The sequence below is a fragment of the Vicugna pacos genome, chromosome 18 (assembly GCF_048564905.1).
Source record: "Vicugna pacos chromosome 18, VicPac4, whole genome shotgun sequence".
NCBI classification, from domain to species: domain Eukaryota; kingdom Metazoa; phylum Chordata; class Mammalia; order Artiodactyla; family Camelidae; genus Vicugna; species Vicugna pacos.
In genome coordinates this window covers 34422487-34446956 of record NC_133004.1, presented here as the reverse complement: position 1 = coordinate 34446956, position 24470 = coordinate 34422487, and the positions used below count along the sequence as shown (strand labels likewise).

Here is a 24470-nt window from a genome sequence, read left to right as displayed (position 1 = left end):
AATATAGGAATCAATCCAAGAGCTGACTTATTCATAGTTGAGTCAACCCGACTAAGCGAGTGGCTCTTATACACAGGGCCCAGGGGAGTGACGGCCAACAGCAGCAGAGCCCCCTCAACGTGGCCATCACATTTCCTGTATGAGCACCACAGTGGTCACGGCCTGGGAGGTGGGGTGTGTGTGTGGCCTGGTCACACGTGCTCTGTGACACCGAGAAGCATCCTCAGCTACAATGACCCCGCAGCTCAGGAGCAGTATCATGTCACAGGCCTGTGAGTGAGCTGTCACATCCTTAAAATACCTACACCTTCCTGGTTCTTCTCCGTACAACCAATAAACCAAATACTCACTAGGTTGGTGAAATAGTAGCCATCCTCTCCAGTCATCAGTCGGCTTGGGTTGCAGAAGCGGGTAATGTACTGGATGTTGGACTGAAGGCGTGGGGGGTTGCCCTTCAAAACGATGTAGATGAGAGTGGGTAAGAAGTCATCGGCTGAAGCTGGCTCATTCTTGGTGATCTTGATGGCATTGAAGATGTGCTTGCTGCATTTGGTGATGCAGGCCAACTTATCCCGAGGCACCCGCTTTGAGTCCATTTCAATGATATCTATAAAGGAGAGAAGACGTTGCTCCCAGTGAGAATATCATTACATAAAAGAGGCATTAGGATAATCACTTTTATCTACTACGTCACAGAGGTACCCCTGCTAACCCCTTCTCCGTTAACTTAGTGCACGAAAAACTTAGACTGCCAAAACACATGACCCTGAGCCAGGCACTGCACAGTACGCTCCCAAGCATCTTTCTTTCCATCTTCAGATCATGCAATGTATACTACTATTTTTAAGGGGACTAAGGTTCAGAGAAGTTCAATGATTTGCCTGAGATTGTACAACAGCAAGTGACCGGAGAGGGGGATTTGAAACCAAGTCTATCTGACTCTAAAGCCCATTCTTCTGATTCTGATGGTAAACTGCTTAAAAGCTCCAGGGAGAAACAAGCAGCCTTTTTACTGCTTCTGTTCCTCTTAATACATTATCAAACTCAGTTCAGAAAGCCTCAATTTGCATACAGCTTTTTAGAAGTGTGGCTACTATACAAAAGCCATCTTTGTATTGGATAGCAAAATACAGGCTGCCGAAATCCATCACATGGAGGTCCACAGTGGCCAGTCCTGAGGGCACGTAAATCTCTACTAGATACGAATATCTACAACACCTTTATGAAACTTACAACCTGCTGGTTAACAGAGCGGATGAACAAGGGTACACATTTCATCTCATAAACTATATTTTATTTCTCTCAGAAAAAATTTATTTCCCTGCCCTTAACTATCACCAAGTCCACCCGGTGGGCTCGTATAAATGCACATTCTTTGTTACAAAGACTAGGAGAGACAATGAGGAACAGTTAGGCACAAACTCAGCACTGTCAGGACAACACAAGGGGAGGTGGGGTGTGCCTCTGGATGTATGTTTCTGCTTCAGTCTGGAACATCATGGACAAAAATAGCTGAGGCAGCTTCATTTGACAGCAGTTTCTTGCCACTAGCAAGAATAAAAGTTTCAGATTTAGGTGGGATGGTGGAACACGCCACAGCGTTCTTTCTGCTCTGAGTTCTCATCCCTGAGGTCAGCTACCTGGGGAAACCCTCACAGGACCACCAGACCCCAATGTGTGCGGGGCAGTAACACTGGCCTTATTTTAACTTACTAATACTTTTAGTCCCCCTACTTATCTATTGTATAACATTTAATTTTTGCTTATTGTATTGTTTAGTTTCTTTAACCTTTTAATTCTGGGTTGTAATTATGGTTATTATGTCTCAGTCTGTTTATTTTTCTATTTAAAAAGAACTAATCATCAAAAAGATTTGAAGGAATTTATGTATTTTTTAACCATTTTTCACCCTTTTTAGTCTTCTACTTTTTATTATTGTTTCATTCTCTATTTTGGACAGTTAACCATTTTCTCATTAATCTTTATTATTTAAGTTTGAAAGTGAATAAAAGGTGAATTATATGCACACATCATTTTATTGAGTTTCACAGATATTCTATTTTTTTTTACAAATTAGAGGTTTGTGGCAACCCTGCATCGAGCAAGTCAATATATTGGCACTATTTTTCCAACAGTATTTGCACATTTTATATCTCTGTGTCACATTTTGGTAATTCTTGCAATATTTCAAACTTTTTCATCACTATTATATTTGCTATAGTGATTGGTGAACTTTGACCTTACTGCTATAATTGCTTTGGCATTTTAAAGCAATTTTAAAATTATGGTACATACATTGTGTTTTTAGACATACACTATTGCACACTGAAAAGAGTACAGTATAGCATAAATGTAACTTTTATATACACTGGGAAATCAAAAAATTTCTCTGACTTGCTTTATTGTGTTACTTGCTTTATTGTGGTGGTCTGGAATTGAAGCCACAGTATCTCCTAGGCATGCCAGTACTTTATTTTTTATTTTAATTTTTTAAAGACTATGATTATCATTTTTTTAACTGTACTTTTCATCTGGATGCATGTGCAGCTGCTGCCACGGCCAAGGGGTATGAACAGGAGTGTGAAAAGGAAGAGAACAGAAGTAAAAGAAAGGAGAATAAAGGGAAAAACAAAACAAAACCCAAGGGATTTTTCCCCCTATTCTTCATCTTGTAGTGAACCCCACCCTTCCTGAGCATCCTTTAGCCTGAAAGAAGTTTCTTTTTGGTTTTGGCCCTTTTGGACCCCCCAACCTGATGTGTAGTTCCATGATTTGCACTGCCCTCAAGTTCAAACTAGGAGACATAGGAGGGAAAAGCAAACAAAACAAGAAACCCCGCTGCATTGGGTGTTCCTCTAGCAATGACTTCCCTTCCCAATCTGCCTGCTGTTAGTTACTTTTCAGAGTCCTCAGATACTGCTTTGCGTCTCTCCAGAGCTTTTACTCATAATCAGTAGGAAAAACAGGGTGGAGTATGTGTATTCTATCTCAGCAGATGTCTTGGACTTATCTTTAATGGGGTTTTGAAAACAAAGTAGGCTGTTCTTCTAGGTCAATCAAACTGGGCACTATTGACATTTTGGGCTATATAATTCTCTGCTTTAGGGGACTGTCCTGTGCACTGCAGGACGTTTTAAGTAGCATCCATGGGGTCTACCCACTATAAGACAGATGGCAAGTAAAAGGGAAAATGCCTCAATTCATTTATTTATAAACAGAGCTGTATTTATAAACAAAGCTGACAGTTCTGATCAGTAGCACATAAGGTGATTTGGAGAAATTAAGCTGATTATCTCCAATATTTAAGACTATTGTTATAGACTGTCCTTTCCAACTTCTCCTGCACTAAGGCTGACAAGTTTAGATTAGGAAGAAAATAATCACAAAAACTTTGGTCCTTAGGGGCAGAATATGCCTGCACTTGGATTGGGAAGATGAGGGGCTAAAATGAAAAAAAGTAAGAAGGCTTTTAAAATTTTATGGCTGAATTTTTCCTATCGAAAGAGCTCCTGAAACTCCATCTTACATGCCTGGAGAGAAAAGTTCTACCCTCAGTTCTATTAATAAACTGCTGATGTACTGAAATCCTCTTTCTTATTTCTATTTTTAAGTAAACAACGGTCTGGAACTTGCAGTTTCTGGTTTTACTAGGTCTGTCCTGCAGCTTTTCAGAAAAGAGTCCTCAACATAAATTCCTATGCAGTACTTTAAACATAAACCAGTCGGTCTTGAACTTTCTAGTTAAGAGTCTCGGGGAAAATGTGAGTACAAGGTCCACGTCTAGATTTTACCTTCAATCTCTTACAGATGTTCCCTGAGCAAAACGTAGGCGTGGGAGTGGGCCTTGACCCAAAGGAATCAATTCATGGGACCCATGATAGCCCAGCAGAAGAGCACTGAACACAAGCATGACAGTATTTAGCGACGCTAATTAGACTCTACAAGGGGGATTACAGAAAATAATTAATTCTATAACAGGAGACGAATGCAAAAACGTACAAAGAGAAGGAGAAACCCAGAAAGCAGAAGAATCACATTAACCAGCAGACGACTCAGTCCCTTAACTTGGAGCTAGGTTTCTGTGACAGTCCTCCTCCCTTCCAACCCTGATAGCATCTTAAGCAAACTCCATTTCCTCCTGTAACTTGAGTGCATCTGGTTCTTATAACCAAAGGAGCCTACTCAATGGCGTGCCTTTGACAGTGCTAACATCAGCTGACCCACTTCCCTTCCCTGCAGAAGTTCATTAACAATCTTTAAATCAGCAAGTCTTTCCAACTCCTCTCCTAATTAAGGAGAAGTTGGCCAAAGTTGGATGTCTCCTCCATTTTTTTTTTAACTTTTGTGTTGCACTTTTGTTGGATTACTCCTATGAATAAGGAACAGGAACCTTATTAGATGCCTGGATCTATCCAGAGTGTCAGAGCTACATCAATTTAGGGCACTTCATTTATTTCTTGAACAAACCAGAAAAATAATTCAAAGCACGTCTCTGATTAACAATCAATCAGAGGCATCACTGTAATATATAATTCTTAATTGGGGACGACATTACCTCCCCAATTCCCTCCCTCCAAAATTAGTTTGAATATATAAATTCAACTGAGTTTTAAAAATTTACCCTAGCTATATTTGACTTTAGTTCAATGCCCAAGAAATAAGAGAACTTGGTCATTGAAAATGAAGGGGGAAAGTGATTTACCTACTAATCGGATGCTTCAAATTCATAGAACTAACACTCCTAAATCACTTCTACCACATTCCAGTGTATCTTTGGCAGTCTGCATTTTAGAAATACTTTTTGCTCACTGAAATATGTATAGATTTATAAAGGAAAATGCTAACTTCAAGGCAAAAACATCCAAATATAAAAGCGCTCAGTTTCACTGACCTGTGATTGCTTTCACCACCATATCAGATACTTCTGGAATTTCTTCATTAACAGGGACACAAAGCATCTGGGGTGTAACCCAGCGCAGGGCTCTACCGAGAGAGAGAGAGACAGTAAAAAAGAGTTCCAAGGATGGATTGCCATCATTTCTCTTGTCATCTCCTGGGGGGAAAGATGGGACACTGCTGACCAACCAGCCATCCTCGGCTGAAGCACGTCGCCCCCAAACACATCAGGAGCTCAGCTCATGTGCCGAAGTAACTAGAATCCTAAAATCAGACTTCTCTTCTGCACTTATCACAAGAAAAGCAGAAGACAATTTTACCAGATGAAACAAGAACATACGATTAAAAAGCCCTCAATATTTGAGAATGAGGATTTGAGGAGAATCTGCTGCTCCCTGTCCTTGCTGTCCACCACCCTTAATGTTCCTTTAGACTCTGCCTTCAATTTCTGAGGCACCTCAGTGCCTGAGTAAGAGGTCAACAGGCATGTGTCACCTCAGCCTGAGTCTCTGAGGTTCCAGGTCACATGGTAACTTCATTCCAGAGATTCTGCTGCTGGCTCTCACCACCTGCTTGACTAATGCTCCTACTCTACACCCTAGTCCAAGCCCACTAGTCACTTCTGCTTCTGTCTTCCATTTCCCAATATCAACTCCTCACTTTTGGTGAGGCACCATCAAGGACAGAGCTACCAAGTACCAGCCCCACGGTCTGGGAACCCCATTTGCGATTCCTAGGCCCCTCTCCTCCAGAAACACCTCATCGTGCTCAGTTTTGGCCCTGTTCCCACATTTAGATGGCTACTTTCCCAAGTGCTTTGCTGCCTTTGGAATGCAGAGCACTGGGGCTCACTCTACTGGCCATGGAAGAGTGGGTGCTCTGTGAATTATCAACCCAGTGCTAGTGGAAAGATGTGCTTGGAGAGATGGCTGAATAATGAGCAACCCTGGTGGGAATGAGGAAAAATGACACTCACTGCCATGATACGGATATTCACAGCTTCCAGCCTGACAAGACAATACAACAAAATGAGAAAATAATGAAATGTCCTCCTGTTCTTTGGAAATTTGGGAGATTTTAACAATCTCAAATATCAGACATGGTTTTATCTAAAGCTGCCTGGATTCAAGATGGTGGCTTGAGCCCTTTTCTCCTGTCAATTTACCATATTCCTTTTCTTTCTGACACCACAATTAAGCTTGGATGCTAAGGATGGCAGGTACCTTATACCAGTTACTTGCTCTCAAGGTTTGAAACTCGAGGGCCCTGTTTTCCCACAATGTGTTCTTCCAACAGGAGGTAGTAAACAGACAAGGCAAAGCAGTACAATCAACTACCTGATCCTCTTTTGAATAGCGAGGTCTTTCTTCTCATCATCAGTAGTTTCTGGACAGAACACATATTTGTAGAGACGAGTCATGATGTACTTTTCAATCTGATCCATTATCTTCTCAACTCTCTCTGGAGGCACTGAAATAGCCAAATGGACATTTGGATGAAGGATGGACACTTAAAATTAAGAGTATGTTTTCACAGTACCTTCTACATAGCAGAAAACTAATTTACTAGAAATATATTAAACATATCCAGAAACATAGTATAAGGTGCTACATTAAAGAAATACCCTTTAAAAATTACCTCAGCTTTTGGGGCTGTCCTTTACAGAATTCTCACTTCTAACTTAAGCTGTCTAGCAGGACCTAACAGGTATACACCGTACCAAGCGGGAAGACCTCAGCACAGGCCATTCTCTATTACTACATTAGAAAATTCCCAAGACCTGAAATTCTCATGACTGATAAATGCTGGCAAGATTCACCCTTTCATTTTTTGGAGGTTTACTCTAAAACCTTAGAGATTTCTCTGAGGTAAACATATGGGCAAATTTCTCTGATATACATGCACGTCAGTATATTCCAAAATCCACATCAGTGGAAGTCAAAATCAAGGAGAATCCCTAAAAATCTAAAGCACTGCCAGTGGTTCTCAGTTTTTTTTTTTTCCTGCCCCAACTCACGTGAGGAATACATGACCATGAACAGCGACTCACCAAGATGGTAATTCCAACATGGGGATTTCATTTAGAAGCCTCCCAAGGGGTTTTAACTGACTCTGTCCCTACTCCTAATGAGGTTATTAAACATTGCTCAGTGAATTATCCAATGGCTTGATTATCTTGGAATGATATGCATGGTGGTATTCAAAGGCACTGCTAAGTGTAACCCAGCTACCAGAATGGCAGTGGAGCAGGTTAGGACAGAATGGGCAAACCACCCACACCTTTAGCGAAAGAGAAACTACTAAGAGACTCGGCTGCCGGGCCCTGTGCAACTGCCAGCAGTCTCTCATAGGCTGGCTCACAAAGTATTACCTTTTCCGCGAGTCTGCATTCTTTCAGCCACATTCTGGTAAAAATCCTGAGTACACTCTGACTGTTCCTCAATGCTTAAGTCCTGAAACAAAGGGACAAAGAGGCTGCTTAGTAGCTGAAGAAAGATCATGAGAAAAGCTCTAAATCTTACAAAGTTTCCAAAGTCCACTCCTTGAACTAATCCCCAAAGTACTTAAAATTATATAAATGCTGCAGGGGAGAAAAGCTTGTCAGTTAATATTATTTACAACATCTCATGACCTCTCCTTTCCTCTCACTGTTTATACATATTTCTACATGGGTATAATGCATATTTTGATAATTTATATGTTTACGTACATTTAGATTTCTCTAATCTACTTAACCATTTTTGATGGCTTTATCATATTCCAATATATTAATGGATTTATTTAACCAACCTTTACCACTGTGTGTTTGGGTTTCTTCCCTTTTTCACTATTTATGCAGCTATAAACAACTGTGTGAAGAATGTTTCTTTTGGGTTATTCCTTTGTGACTCATTTTCAAAAGTGGCATTAACAATTTAATAAGTATGAACAACTTTATAGCTCTAAGTATCTGCTGCTAGATACAATCCTCAGAAACTCCAATGTACGGTCATTAGCCACATAGGTGTGCTTATTTCTCCACAACCGCTCCAATATTGGGCACTATCATTTTTATTTGGTTTTACTGATTTTATAGGTATAACACATGTATTTATTCCTCTTTCTTCCAAAGACTACTTGAAATCTATATGAAAGAAAAACATGGTTTAGCACAACAAACTAGAAAATGATAAAAAAGAAAAGCAAAATAGAACATGGAGAGAAACAGAAACAGAAATTAGAGTCAGGAAAGATAACACAAAAATCTGCAAGTCAGTAAAAATTCAGCCTATAAATTTCTCTCTAAACTTTCTAGCAATCATCACTAAGATGAAAACAAGTCACATAACTGAGTGTCCAAAATGTAAAAGCAAACTAATTTTTCAGGTGAAATTTAACAGCAAAATCAGGCATTTCTCCCAAGCGTTCTTACAAAGATGTCACTGTAGAAGGGCATGAATTTGGCCCAAGACAAATTCCACAGGACTATTTCCCACAGACCACCTCTGCATAGGCCAATGACCTGGGCTAATAAAACCCCAGTGAAGGTCGCAGAGCCTGGCACTCTGGCTAATTCAGGAAAGAAGCCTGGGGGTGAGGGACAGTGACCAGACTTTGCCTATCTACCTTCACAGCGTCTCTCCCATCGATCCTTCGCTGGTTTGGGTCCTCACTACCTCTCACCTGGAGTTCAGCTGCTCTCCCCACCTTTGATCCTTCTCACTTTTCAACTGACCATCTTAGATCATGATCTGGTCACACTGTGCCTCAACCCTCCAATGGTCATCTATCAGCTGGATGCTCAAGAGTATACTCAGCCCACATGGCCCATCCGACTCCCCACCTACCCTGCCAGGTTACCTACTGTTCTGATCATCTGCATGTGCTCTTCCTGCTCCCCTAACTCTGAAATTATTCTCAGTCCAGTTATGCTTATGAGAAAGGTTGTCTTCTTCATGTTCTGTGGTGTAAACACAAGTACATCCAGAGCTCCTCTACGAGAGAGGTCTGGATCCCGCCCGCCATACCCTGCCGCGGCCTCTGTGGGGAGGCAGGACGGGTCTCTACAGATGAGCATGCCTGGTACGGCAAATACATGGCTTTCTCTAGTGGCAATTCCTAATGAGACTTCAAGTTTTGGTTTCCTGTCTAACCTTAATCTACAAATTGAGCAAAGAAATTTATATTGTAAATTCTCTAAGGTTCATCTCTGCACTAAATTAGATCACCAGACAAATATATCCATGGACTGAACAAGTTTAGGTCCACTGAAAATACTCCTTCAGAGAAATATTTACAAGATTATGCCGATTTTCACGTAGAAAACCATAAGCAGCAGCTATTTAAAGAACACGCCCATAAGAACTTGTTTATAAATTCTAAATATCATCAAATTACTCCCTTGTTCTCTTATTCTTACCTTAACTCATTTTGTAAATCTCAAATCATTCCAATAAGCTGACTGGGTTTAAATAAACAAAAGACAGATTATCATCATGGAGTTTATGAGATGAAATTTTCTTTTACTATTAAATCTATAAATCTAACTTTACTTTTAATATGGGTACTTTACTTAACATTTTAACTATGGTATTTTAATTTTCCTTTATGATGCTCTAATTTTACTTGCTATTCTTTTAGCTTACATACTTTCTGGATTATCTACTATTTATATCTATTTAGGTAGGTAAGACATGACTACCTTTCATTTGCACCAAATCTTAACACTCAGAACAAACTTCATTCCTGTAATTACTAGTACTCACTTCTAACCAGAAACTGGGACCTTTTAAAGGCCTAAATGGCCTGTTTTACAGGTGGTGATGGTTTACCTATTCCTCCCCCACCCCTGCTGCACACAATCACTGTGATTGTTACAATTCAGAAACCTCCTTTTTATGTTTCTGTTTATACTGCACAGATTTACACTTCAGTAGTGTTTATTTTATACAGTGAAATGACTCCCCTGCCACTCTGCCCTCTCATCCTGCTTCAGGTTCTCTGCAGGACTTAATACTGTCGTATTATAAATTATTTTATTGTCCATCTCCTCCACTAAAATGTCAGCTCAGTGAGGGTACTGTTCACGACCACATCCTCAGAGCCAGGCACAGGGCCAGTGCTCAACACTAGCTGAATGAAAGAAGGAATGAAAGTGGCCATTTATTATTGTTCCTCCCTTTGTAATACTGTAAAGAGGCCAGGGGACAATTCTACATAGGTCTCTCATATTTCTACACACCTTGTGGGGAGAGACACTGCCTGCCTCTGTTCTGCACTCTTTTTAAGGACAGGAGTATAGTGGACAGGCTTGGAAGGCAGGCAGAGCCTCCCTCAAGTAAGAAGCGTAGATTTCACTGTCCAGTATAATACTGCCCAGTATAATAACATTTCTCACTGGGGCAAAGGTCAGGCAAGTTCACGGCCCTATAAAAGATTCTCTTCTCTAATGAAACTCACTGCACATGCAGGCGCTATTTGACCTTTGCACTGCCCTGTGGGAACTGATACTCAGGGAACTGGTGTAAATACTGACAGACTCTGGCTACTGCTGTTGCTATAATAAAATGGACTTTTATTCCCCCCTTGACCCAGGAGATGTGTCTTCCACCATTATCCATGAAACTACGGCGGGCTAACTTGTTAACTTGCAAGTTGAGTAAATCTCAGATCCATCAAAGTTCTTGCCAAAGGAGCTAAATGATATAATAGTAGGTTTGTGTTGGTAAATTCTTTCAGGTTTTACAAAATTCCAAAAGGTTTTTTCATAGTTTTCAAAGAAAAAATACAGTGTAGCAGTGTAAATGAACCCTTCTCCTTAAGTATTCTCTAACCATTGCCTGGGATCATCTTTTCTTTAATGCCTGTGTAAAGCAACTTTTTTTTCCTAAAAAATTTTTCCTTTGTGGTATAAAAGTTTGACAAGCGGGTGTATCCCTTTGAATATTAATGCTGAGAAGTTCTCTGTATACTTTCCTAATTGTCTGGCTGAAGTTTTTTTCTACCTCCAGTTTTAAAAATCTTTATTTGATTATTTCCTTAGTTTTATTTTTTGTGTATTTCATCTTTAGAAACTGGATCTCCATGATCTAGTTTCTGATTTCATTAAGTTTCTTTTGTACTACAGTTAACTGTTTCATCCATTTAGCTTTTAGCTTTAATGTTCATATTTCTTGTATTGCTAGTTTCTGCTGCCTTCAATCATTTTTTTAGGAAACTGAACACAATAGAGCTTTCATCCTTAAATAAAATATAAAATTAAACATTAATATTTAAAGTATGCTAAGCATGCAGTCCTCATATTCTGAGACAGTCTATCTTACCAGGGAATATACCTTGAGATTAAGTAGCTAATTGAGTATAGACAAACATCTCTACAGTTAGATGAACAAAACAGAGCAAAAGTAATTGATTTTTATCAGATTCAATTATTGGCAAAATGAAAGTGGTGAGAACTGTTAAGTTACATATTTTCATTTCACATCTCTAAGGAAAAGCCAGTAGGTGATCATTTTTAAGAACTGGATTATTACTAATTACAAATGAACTCACATATGCTTTTCACAAATATATAATCTTACAGCAAGAAAAATGTTTAAGCTCTTGCTTTTCCTCCATTGAATGAAATGTGTAGTGGGTAAGTGTTCCAGTAACTCCAGTGAGATGCAGAGCAAACACAGGGCAGTCTGCATGGCCAGGTAACTAAACAGCAGAACTCCCAAAGACACTGTATTCATTTAAATACTCTGATGTCATCAGAGTTTGAGCAGATATAGCACTATCCATGATACTCTAGAGGTCCAGTAGTGTCCTGCTGGCCTCTTCTGCAAATGTGTGAAATTACTAAGCATGCAGTCCTAAAAGTCAATGAACAGGCTCCCAAATTAGAGTTCATTAATGTAATTTACACAATTTAGCCACTGGTTACTTGAGTTTTCCAACAAGGTTTAGGAAAAGCTCAAAAGTATTCATAGATGAGTAGAGGAAATCAGCCCTTCAAGGAGTATAGCAGCTACTTTAAAGAAATCTCTTCAAGAGGCTGCTAAGTTTCACCACCCGCAGCAGGGTAAGTCTTGGGGTGTGCCCATGCAATGCACCCAACCTTGGTAACTAGCACCACTGAGTCCGGCTCTTTCCCCTTAACCAGCACGTGGAACAAGGCTTCACATCTGTAGGAGTCAAAACCTGGCTTGATCTGAACCACAGTTCGTTCAACCTGAGTAAGTCATGCTACATGAACACCTTCTGAACGTGGACTTCAGTCATTACGAGGCCTTCATAAAGGCTCTTCAGGTAAGGGTTAGTGTCTTTAATTTCTTCACTGTTGCCTTCTCTAAAATGCCTGCAGCCTCTAACAAGTCCTTGCAGAAGCTCTAAATACCATGTAATTTTGCCTCCTCCAGCATTTCCGGCTCCTCCGTCACAACTTCTCGGTATCTGCCAAGCCTCACTTATTTTTCCGTAGTCTCTTCTAGCTGTTCTCTCAGCTTGACCTTCCCTTCCATGAGCATCTTCTCTGTAGAGGGAGTATCTCTCTTCTGTTCCATTTTGACCCATGTCCTCTTCCACTTTTGTTCTGTCGCTGTGTGCAGCAGGAAAGGGCCTGGGACATGACACCAAAGCCAAGAGATTGTACTGCGCCAGCCTCACCCACTGCACCACCACAGCTGCCTTCTATGACATGGTCTTGAATGTTTTTTTGTTTTCTGTTTATTTAAAGAAATTTATTTGCTGGTTGTTGCATTTTAAGATACATTGCTAGGTGCCTTGGGGGATTTGTAGAGTTCAAAACTTTTCCACTGTGATTTTGATTGATTGGTCTTGAATATTTTTATTCATTCATTACTTTCAATATAGTTAACAACTCAAACTTTTACCTAGTTTTGTTTCTTATGCTGTGTAGACTCCATCAGTTCAGATGTTTTCCCACTGTCTCACTGCCTCCCTTCTCATCCTCGCTGCTCCTAATTTTACTTAAAATTAACCCAGGATCTAATGGCCCTGGGTTACTTCTCCCCCACCCCAACTTTTTTACCATAATTAAAACTTATTTTGTTGATTAAAGTTTCTTTGTTCTGAATACACACTTCCCTCTCCTAACTAATTACACAGCAGGGCAAACTACTCCTTGCATACACATATGGTCTAGAATAGTGAAGTTATTTTAAAATATAAAAGGACACCTATCTTTGCACTTGTTCTGGGGAAGAGAAGATAAATGAAGACATAGCCATGTTTTAAACCATAATTTTTTTCCTTCTCATTTAGGATTAGGAAAATAGTTTTTCAGGAGACTGAATATCAGAAAAAAAACTAAGTCTATACAATATAATCAATACCAGACTTTTACAGAATGACTGGCTGGGAAAAGGACAATGAAAGCAGCATGGTCTTATGTTGTGCTTGACCACTTCCTCAGCAAGGAATAAGCGCATATTTGAACAACTATTAATAAACGAATTGTGTTTTTGAAAAAACAGCATTGAAAAACCCAGAAAATTCACTTACTAAAAAGCTTTACTTCAATATCCAATAAATTAAAAAGTCTGAATTTTGAGGAAGGAGAGGATTACCTAGGCTATTCTTAAAAACAAAAAACAGAAAAACAGGGCAAGCTACACTTTCAGAACAGGGGAAAATGTAGCTGAAGAATCTGTCAACAATCAGCAAGAGTAGGATTTAAATAGTTTGGGCAGTTAAAGAGTTTCTCCAGGAGTCTCACTTTGATTTAAAGGCAGTCTAACTCACTGGGGTCCTCATTTCTATCGACCTCTCAGGTGGTGCCCATGTGAGGATGAGGACACAGATCACTACAGTCAACAGACCCAAGGCAGGTCCATAAACTAATTGTTTCTCATTCGTGACAAATTAAGTACAAAGTTTGAAAGAAAGCACTTAGAAGTTTTAAAGAAAAATAAAGACAGTCAGTGTGTTTTGAAATGTTTCCTATGAATAAATGTGTGGAAAAAAATTCTTCAGCAAGCCAGAGATCTCATTAAATTAGAAAATATGGTTTTCAAGTTATGATGGGAAAAGTGAACATCTAGCTGGGTTTATATAATGCTTTAAAATTACTCATGCACATAAAATTTTTGTCCAAATGACAAAAGAAATCTAGACATCCTTCATTTCACTGGTGACCATATACATCCCAGAATCTGTGGCCACTCTTAAACCTATATGAAGCTTGGTTCTTACAGTAAGATTCTTAAATTCCAGTTATTTTGTAATGATAATAAAGTTTAAAAACTAAACCTTGTAAATTCTTTTTTAGCTTCTGCATATGCCCCACTCCCCCCTCCACCTTCCCACCCAATCAAATTTGAATTTCTAAGAAGAAAAAAGTAGCTGCTGACAATTGGATGTTCAACATAAATGAACTTTGTGCTAATGTCATTGTCTGTCTCATCTGCAATAGAAATATCTCTTAAAGAATATGAAAAGGGACTACCAGGGATATTAAGTAGTTAATAAGATTAATCAAAAAGAAAAAAGGGTAAAATAAACCAGCTTCAGAAGAATCTGAGCAAACAACATTTGTTGAAGAGCCAAGCATTACACTGTAGTATTGCAGTGTGTATGGATTATATAGGTGCTGAATGAAATTTTAGCCGAAAGAGATACCCTTTTGGGATGGGGAAATTTTTTTAAGTCTCAGGGCAGATATAAAGTGATTAAATGGCTGAAAAAAAATTTTTAATCCATTTCTGAAAATATTTAATTTTCTAGACTTGACCCACATGTGGAAAAAGTTGCTTACCACTGGCATATCCTAGGACTAGAGAAAACAGGAATGAGGCAGAAAAAGATGTCGGCAAGAACAGTTCATTGTTGAAATTATGAGTTAGAAATTATGGGTTCAAGACACACATGTGGAGGACCCTGGACAAGTCACTTATCCCCTCTGGCTCTCAACTTCCCCATCTGTAAAATAAAGGGGCTGAAACCAGTTGAAAGGTTTCAAAGTTGAAACTTTCAAACCAGTTGAAAGTTGAAAGCTCCCTTTCAATGTCTAAATTTTACCTGAGCCAGGAGAGAAACATTAAAAATCAAAATACAAAACAAAAACAAAAAAACCCTAAAATGATAGCTACTAGTCTAACAACTGTTACTTGGAGTTCAAGGTCTATGGTGGCTCTCTTGGCAAAACACTGTTTACAAGGTGACAAGTTAGGAAGGCTTATTAAAAAAGTACACAATACAAATGGCTTCGATGCCAGACATTCCACTTGATGATCCAATCACCACTAAGTTGCAGTGGAAAAGTACTAGCCTGCAAGTCATGTTTAACTAGCAACATTTCTCAGGTAAGTAACTTGACATTTCTGGGTCTTAATTTTCTCAGGTGTAAAATGACAAAGTTGCACTAGATCATCTCTAAGACCTTTCCAAAACCAAAACTCTGTGTTTCTAAGTGGTTCTCAACCTACCCTTTTGTAATGCATTGCTTCCAAAAACAGCTTGGTCTGCTTATAGATTTCTTGGCCTGTCTTGTGCAAGGTCTTGAGAAATTCTATGAACTCTTTAGACACTCTATCCGTTTCAATGCTGGTTTGCCGGTTTATAGAAGGACTGGGAGCTTTTGCTTCCTGAATTTCTGCTGGGAAAATTAAACATAGTAAGTTTCATTACATAGAAGATCCATGCATGGAACTACTTTAAGTATCTAATTTAAGATTATTTAAATTACGCTTAATCAAAGTTAAACTTGAATTTAAATTATTTTATGTTTAAATATTTGCACTTTCCTTAAAGTAAGCTAATCTATTTTCTGAGTAGGAGGCACAAGTAGATAAAACTACATATCTAAAAGATACTTCTATTCAAATAAAAGTTACTCTGTTAGTATCTTCTCAGCCAAAATGTATCATGCTTTGATCTACATATTTAATCATTAATACTGAAACCAGCAGCATCTTTTCTGCAACATTTTTTACCAATATAGAAAACCAAAAATTGTATTTATTAATTAGAAAAGAATTCTTTAATACTTGGAATTTAATCCTTCACTCAATCTGATAATTCCACTCCTACTCATGATGGAACAACAGAGATTAGGTTTATCCTACTGCCTTCGGAAAATCAGACAAAACATATGAAACAATGATTTCCAGACACTGGCCAACAGGTAGAAGGGGGAGTAGTCCCTGGGAGAAAGGGACAAACATGGTAAATCCTCCCTAGTGCTCCAGCTCACTGTGGGGAGAGGTTTAAGGCCTTGGCACATGGAGAGGCAACTCAAGCAGATCTTACTCAGCAGACTTGCTAAATTGGGGAAACAGCATTAAGAGCTTAGGGAGGCCAAAGTTGCTAGAATTTGCATGCAAAATACAGAGAGGACAGGGCTGCAAAGAAAAAACTACAGATAACTGCAAAGAGGTTCCCTTGAGTCTCCGACTGAGTACTGCGCATACATGTGAGAAAACGACCCACAACTGGGTGAAGGAGTGGGCAGAACAATCCCCTGAGCACACATGGCTGAGAATAACTCATCTTCCCCACCACTCAGGAACAAAGAGCATGAACAACGGCAAATCTGTAGGCAAGCAGAAAAGACATCTTCTCACTTAAAAATTTCCTTAAAAGATAATTAAAATTAACTGTTTAAAAGCTAGAGTAATAATAATGGATTGTGAGATTCATAGCATATATAGAAGCAAAATGTAGGACAACAATAGCACAAAGGGTGGGAGGACTTGGCTGATCCACTAGGATTTACTCTAAACTAGAGCTCACAACCTTACACTGGAGATTAAAAAATGTAAGTAAATTCTCTGAGTCTTTACAGTCAAGCTGTTCCATTTACCTTCTCTGAAGGGACAGCCAACTCTAACAGGAAGTTAAAATATTTTTCAAATCCCTTAGAAGATTTTTTGTGTTCTATTTACTGCCAAGCTGCACTGGCTTAAGAGCTTTCTTTCAAGTTACCAACAGAAGCAAATAAATATCAAAAGCAAGGACATTTTGTGTTAACAAAGTAAAATAAAGAATACAAAACACAAAAGGTCTATTTTAGTCTAGACTCAATAGATTAAAACTGCATTTAGTATAGGCTAACCTTATCCACATGAAAAGGCCAAACAATCAGCCTGAAATGCAAAGCTCCCCTGGCAAAGTTACATAAGCAATCTGTGAAACAAAGATCCAATTGCAGCCTCTTTTCTAATACTCACACATCAGTTTTTTTCAACACTCTGAGGTCTTTATCCTCATATACTTTCTACAGACGAAAAAACAACTGAACACCAAAAAAACTAAAGTAAAAATCTATCATTCTAAAGAAAAGAAAAAAGTAAGAACTATTCCACATAAAAGTTTTTAAGATAAAAATCATTTATTAAGATAAAAATCACAGACACAGAAAACAAACTTGTGGTTATTGGGTAAGGAAAGCAGGGGTAGAGGGATAAATTGGGAGTTTGGGATTTGTAGATACTAACTACTATATATAAAATAGATAAACAGCAAGACCCTACTATATAGCACAGGGAACTATAGTCAGTATCTTGTAATAGCCTATGATGGAAAAGAATATGAAAAGAAATACATATATATGTGTAACTGAATCACTATGATGTACACCAGATATTAACACACTGTAAACCAACTGTACTTCAATTAAAAAAATTTTTTTAATCATTTGGAATTGTTTCTTTTAAAGTACAAATCTTTTCCTAATATAATGCATACTGTACAGAAGCTCTTAGGACATGATATTTTTAACTGTCAAGTTTAGTCAATGAATGTGCATGAGTATTATGCACTTCAGTAATAGAAACTTCATCATATTTCTATTTATATAGATACATACGCAGGTATAGTTATAGATAAACCTACACACATATTTGAGGTCAAGGGATACAATGGAAAAAACAAGGAGTTAGGAGACCTGAGGTCTAATATATTAATTCATTACATGATCTTGGGTAAATTAGTTCACCTCTATGGGCTTTTCTACAGTCATCTGTAAAATATGGCAGTTAGAACTGATGGTTTTATAATTTCTTTACTGTTTCATCTGTTGGCATATACCACTTCACCATATATCATAAATTCATAAGGTTAATGAGACTTTCCCAGAGCAGGAAACAGAATTCAAGCTAAATAGGAATGAATGCTTTTGATCAACACCTTTGTGCTCCTTACCAGAAGAGATTATTCTATAAGAAAAACAACATATAGCTAACACTTATTGGAGACTTACTATGTGTTAGGTACTGTGCTAAACTCAGTACACACATCAGCTCATTTAATCCTCAAGACATGCCTATAATAGGTGTTACTGTCCCTAAGAATAGACAGGCCTTAAAGAGATTAGCTTGCTTAAGGTCACACAGCTAGTAAACTGCACAGCTGAGACTCAAATCAGGGTGACTCAAAAGCTTATGCTTTTAATCACCCTACTACACTATCTCCTAATAAATAAATCATGAGCCAAATACATCCTTATCAAATCATTAATCTCTATTCCCCTTCTTACTGTTGTAAAGAAAACTGCTATGAGTAACAGCCAACCAAGGACAACTCCAAATTAATCATGTGAATAAAAAGACTGTTAAAAGGTTTGCCTTTATTAAAGAGAAGTACTGTGTTTTTGCTTATAAGCAACCTTTCCCTTTAATAAAACAAAAACCAATAATCATTAAATCCAAAAGACCAGCAAAGATCTTAAGGTAATATTCTTCATTCCCCTTCATTTAGGCAGATCAAAACCCCATGACAATTACCCCAGGTTGGCGGGTAGTACCCAAGAGAAGGACTCTTGTGACAGCATTGCTGTTGGTTCCCAGTATCCTTTACTATTTCCAACTTACGGTGTATCTGATTATCAACATAAAGGTTCCGAGACTAAGCCCTAACAACAGGTATTTTCTTTTCTGCTTCCGGCTACACCACTTCAATTAGCTTACCTGCTCACTGGTAGAACAAGCATGACTTTAGTGACAATACTCTTGCTGGTTATATGGAATTTTGAGAAGCAGGATGAATAAGGTCAAGTACATACCAATCCATGCACCAGACAATATCTACTATGGGTTACTTTCACACTCTTAAAAGCCCAAGGTGAGCCTTGTTCCACTTTTCCTTCTCTGTACAGTATTTCCTCAAGATACAAGCTGTCTCTCCAATAAGCTCTCAGAAAACTTTTCTAGATGATTTAAGCCTAGAAACAATCATTTCTGATAAGGTATGGACAATGAGGCTATTACACAAAGGAGAATAAACCAGGATCCAAAAATTAAAAACACAAAAAATAAAACATTCAAACAGATGGGATGAAAAGGAATTTTATAAACAAAACTAGATATTTCATTTCTCTTTACTTCTCCTACAGCGTAAACAAGTTCTCTAAAACACAATTCCTCCAACTGATGAGATTTCACATATTGTCTGGGCCTCAAACCCAATTTCGGTCTCAAATCTTGGTTGATATTCTCTGAATGCTTAAGAAATTAAAAAGTTGAGCCCACATGCATTGTGGATCTACTCTGTATCTCATTTGGGCACAGAAGAAAAAAAGAGAATCAGAAAATTACCCTTTTTTGATCCAACCCTGGATGAAGCACTGAAGAATTTCTTTACTGTGGTAACCTTGCGGGTCTTCTCATTGGTTTTCTTTTCTTCAAACTTGGAAAATGTAAGGGATTGGGCCCCTTGGCTGCTCTGACTGCTGGCAAAGGCCTCTTCCTCCTCCCGCTGTAGTCTGTAATTCAAGAGGGGGTTAAGGATGACCCAGATATTCTCCAAGTTTTCCTTGTACCTAAAGGTAATAACTCAATGAGTCGAAGATAAAAAGTTTTTAGAACCAGAGGCTAAATATACTAAATAGGTCTGAGGTCTCTGACAGGAAACTATCCTACATGCTACTACAAATTTCTAAAGGGACCTTCTCCATGGATCATGTTAATTCAGCCACTGTACTAGGGTTACATAAAAGAAATAAAGTCTAGTCCTTTTCCCTGACAATCTTAAGGGTGGAAGAGAGAAAGAGGTAAGTAAATAATTACCACATAATGTGATGGTGCCTATAACAGAGAGCAAAACCCAAGTGCTATGAGAACAAAAGAAAGAAAAACTAAATCAGCTGGAAGAGTTCAAGAAAATTTTATAATGGTGATATTTAGGCCGGTCTTAAAGAAGAGGACCACATCAAGTGAAAGGGCATTCAGGAAGAAGGCACTACCAATGTGAAGGCATGTGGTTTTCGTTGTGGATCAAGTTCAGTGTAGTCAGATCATTGATGGTGGGATGGACCATGATGCTGGTTGTACAGGTAGGCACCAGGTGGTAAGAAACCTTGACTGCCAAGCCTGCTGTAATTTTGCATTTCATCATGCGGTGGGGAACCAAGAAAGACTGCAATTCAATAAGTTACCATTATGTGATTTGTGCTTTAGAAAGACAACGCAGGTAGCTGTGTGAGAACTTGAGGGGCAGAGAGGCTAGGGATAGAGACAATACTTAAGAATATATTACAAAGATTTAAGTGAGCGAAAATAAGGACAGGAAATAGGAGAGGATGAAATTCAAGAGACTTCTCTGAGCTGGAATAAGCAACACTTGCTCAATTAGTTGTAGACAGCATAGGAGGTGAAGGAGAAATTAAAAATGACTCTAATGTTTTTTAGCCAATTGAATAAACAAGATATCACTAACTGATGCAGAAGAGTTAGGAGGAAATGTTGAGAGTGAAGATTGGAGTAAATAAAAGCAATAAATCTAGCCTTGGACCAGCTGAATTTGAGGTATTTATAATAAATCTCAAAGGCTATCTACAGAACCATGGTTCTCGAAGTGTCATTACCCAGACAGCAGCACCAGCAACATCTGAGAACTTGGTTAGAAATGCAAATTCTCAGCCCTCACTCCCAACCTACCAAAGTCAGGGACCCTGGGGGTGAGGTTCAGCAATCACCATTTTTACGAGCTCTGCAGGTGATTCCCATGCCTGTTCAAATTGGAGAACTAGTGCTGTGGGAAATCTCAAGCAAGGTCACAATTGGAAGCAGAAACCAACAGCAACAAAATCACAGGTAGAAAGTGGTCTGAGAATGAAACAGGGATTCATCTTTCTCTCAGACAAAACAGAAAATGTTGATAAAGCTATTAGTACATTCTGATGTGAAGAGAGGAGAAAGCTAAGGAATTCACGCTTTGTGGCCTCTACTTTCTTTATGAAATAGGATCAGCTACTGAGAACAGCAGGAGGGCAGTGGGAAACCTGAAGAAATAGTTTATGTTCTGTGTCTATATTTTCTCTCTTTGGATGACTTTGGAGTCACTGAAAGCAGTGAGTGTACTTTGTAATTCTCTGAGTTCAACACAGATGCTAGTAAAGAAGTCACTCAACAAACATACCTGATTAGATTAAAAAAAAAACTAGCAAAAGCTGTCAGAGTTCAGTCTGACTCTTTTTTATTGAGAAGTTTTACAGTTCCTAGGATGCTCTGGCAAAGGATTAACATTATTCATAGCATTTTATTAAGTTCCTAGGCTCACTGGCATTTTACCTTTCTATTTTTATCATAATCATATTTCTGGATAATACAAATTATTTGACTAACAAACCCCATTTTTAAAGAAAAAGTTAAATTTCCAGAATGCAAAGACTATGCACACAAATCAACAGGATTCTACTACTATGTGTTTATCACTGTGCCAGATGCCATGCTGGATATATTAAAAGAACAAGGAAAATAATGCTTGATGAAAGTCATGTGCCAAGCCCTGTGCTAGCTACATCCTATCTATTACCTCACTTAATCTTCACCATGAAGTATGTTTATCTCCACTCTTCTACTCCAAGGAGCTTATTGTCTTTATGAAAGAATGAAGACTAACACACTCCAAACACAAAACAATTAAAAGTTAAGAAAAAGACAAAATGAAGAAATCACTGACTGTTGAAATCATTAACTGTTGACTGAAGGGAAAGAATTAATTTCTCTTATTATTAAGCTGGCATGCTGATATTTCAAAAAGAAAATAAAAATGTATTCTGACAACAAAAGAGCTATGTATTCAGTTACATCACTGTCAAACCAACCCCCTAGGTAAGTCCTTTTACCGCTCTGCCAGTTCCCAGTCCTCCTGAATTTGCTTCTGCCTGGCTTTGTGGTACTCCTCCCTCCAGCACTTGGAGCAGAAACCCTGCCAAGCAGGGTTGCCATAGTAACCACATCCTTTCTTGCATAGGAGCTCTGATTGATCCACATGAATTCCTCGGCGTTCAGACTTAAGGCTCATCTTCTTCCTGCTAATCAAATAACAAGAAAATGTTGTTGAAAATGAATTCACTATCATTCTACTAACAGCAAAGCAATTAAGAAGAAAAAAACAAGTGAGTCTATCATCTTCAATCTAGAAGGGATGGAAGGAGATAAGGAGGGAGGGAAGGAGGGAAAAAAAGTTTAAATACAGCAAATTCCTGATGTAGTCATACTGAAGAACAAACTTCTTATTCCTGCCAAACAATAACATTTTAAAAAAGGACTAATATTGGATTAAACATAAGATATGAAACTATAAAATTCCTTGAAGATAAACATAGGGGAAAAGCTTCATAACATTGGATTTGGTGACAATTTCTTGCCCGTAATACCAAAAACACAAGCAATAAAGCAAAAATAGACAAATGGGACTGTATCAAACTTATAAAATTCTGCACAAAAAAAGGAACAATCAATAGAGAAGGCAATCTATGGAATGGGACAAAATATATGCCAACCATATATCTGATATGAGGTTACTATCCAGAATATATAAAGAACTTCTACAATTCAACAACAACAAAAATAAAAAAAAATCCATTTAAAAATTAGCAAAGGACTTAAATAGACAATTCTCCAAAGATGATATACAAATAGCCAATTAACATGTGAAAAGATGCTCAATATCAATAATCATCAGGGAAATTTAAATCAAAATATAACAGATCACCACACATCTGTCAGAATGGCTATTGTCAAAGAGACAAGAAATAGCAAGTGTGGTGATGATGTGAAGAAACTGGAACCCTTGTTCACAGTTGGTGGGAATGTAAAATGGAGGGTCCTCAAAAAATTAAAAATAGAATCACCATATTATCCTGCAATCTTACTTCTGGGTATATACCCAAAAGAACTGAAAACAGGATCTTGAAGAGATATTTGCACACTCATGTTCATTGAATATTAGTCACAAAAGCCAAGAATTAGAAGCAACCTAAATATCCATCAAAGGATAAATGGATAAAGATAGGATGAATGGATGAATAAAATGTGGGACATACAGTGGAACATTATTCAGCCTTAAAAAGGAAGGAAACTCTTGTCACATGTTACAACATGGATGAACCTTGAGGACATTATGTCAGGTAGAATGAGCCAGTCACAAAAAGGTAAATACTACATGATTCCACCTACACGAGGTATCTGAAGTAGCCAAACTCTTAGAACCAGAAAGTAGAATGACGGTTGCCAGGGGCTGGGGGGGTAGGGAAGCAAAGAGGAGTTGCTATTCAATGGGTATAGAGTTTCAGTTCTGCCAGACAAAAAAAGCTCTAGAGATCTACTGCACAACAAGGTGCATATAGTTAACACTACTCTACTGTACACTTCAAAAATGGTTAAGATAGTAAACTTTATGTTATGTCTTTTCACCACACACACAAAAAAATTTAATATTTTTTAAAAAGGAGGCCAAAAGAGCCTTCTTAGTTGCTACCAAAAAAAAAAAAAAACTTTACATTTTAAGCCTAAGGGACAAAGTACAATTTTCTTGAAATACTTTGTGTTCTTAGCATACTATGTTATTTGGCTCAAAAAGACAACTTCATTTCAATGACATAAAAGTGAATAGTTTGGGGGGAGGGTATAGCTCAGTGGCAGAGTGCATGTTTAGCATGCACAAAATACTGGGTTCGATTTCCAGTACCTCAACTGAAAAACAAACAAACAAATAAATAAATCTAATTACCTCCCCACCATAAAAAAAAATTAAAAAACTTTTTTAACTTAATAGTTTGTCATTAAATTAAATAATTTAACATTCACCAAGAAAAACGAGTGTAATTAAAGCATCAGAATAGAGTCTAAACTCCTTGAGATTCAAGGTCCTCAACAGTCTAGGACAAATTACTATATGCCTACTATTTGCCACCACTCATTACATGCCTAATATTGTGACAGTACTCAATATAATTATTTCTCACAAAAAGCAGAGTAGATATTATCTTCGTTTTATTAGATGTGAAAACTCATAACCAAAAATAGATGCAGACTGAACAATGTAGAAAAACAGAAAAGAGCTATGAAACCATGGAGGAAGAAGGCAGAGTAATTCTGACTTGCAGAGTATGGAGAGACCATATGGGCCAGGGAACGAGGTGGGAGGAGATGCAGACCTCCAGGAGCCTTGAGTTGAAGCTTAAAGAGACTTGGAGTGGTTACACAAAAGAGGAAAGACATTCCAGACAGGAAAGACATCTTTCACAAAAAGCTCAAAGACAAGAATGAAGAACATGAATAATGTGGTATAAGTAGGAGGTAAATGGAAGAAATTAGGTGTCAAGTCCAGTTATGGTGGTTTTTTTAAATTCCAGGTTAGAGTCTGGA

General features: G+C 38.1%; 1 protein-coding gene and 1 pseudogene across 11 annotated transcripts in view; both read right to left on the bottom strand.

Annotated features, from left to right (window-relative positions):
• LOC102537036 (rab5 GDP/GTP exchange factor) overlaps positions 1–24470 on the bottom strand; it is a 94786-nt gene that overhangs the window by 48177 nt on the left and 22139 nt on the right. For 5 of the 11 annotated variants that reach the window (XM_072943049.1, XM_072943051.1, XM_072943055.1 and 2 more), the window contains exons 2-8: positions 21944–22132; positions 19413–19579; positions 15306–15475; positions 7268–7349; positions 6234–6366; positions 4892–4983; positions 351–607 (exon numbers count right to left, since the gene is read on the bottom strand). In XM_072943049.1, the coding sequence (XP_072799150.1) occupies positions 351–607; positions 4892–4983; positions 6234–6366; positions 7268–7349; positions 15306–15475; positions 19413–19579; positions 21944–22122 (1080 nt within the window). In that variant the 5' untranslated portion in view covers positions 22123–22132. Of the gene's footprint in view, positions 1–350; positions 608–4891; positions 4984–6233; positions 6367–7267; positions 7350–15305; positions 15476–19412; positions 19580–21943; positions 22133–24470 lie in introns of those variants that run through there. The other 6 variants (XM_072943052.1, XM_072943048.1, XM_072943054.1 and 3 more) reach the window with 4 other exon arrangements.
• LOC140686997 (grpE protein homolog 1, mitochondrial pseudogene) lies at positions 11893–15159 on the bottom strand (annotated as a pseudogene).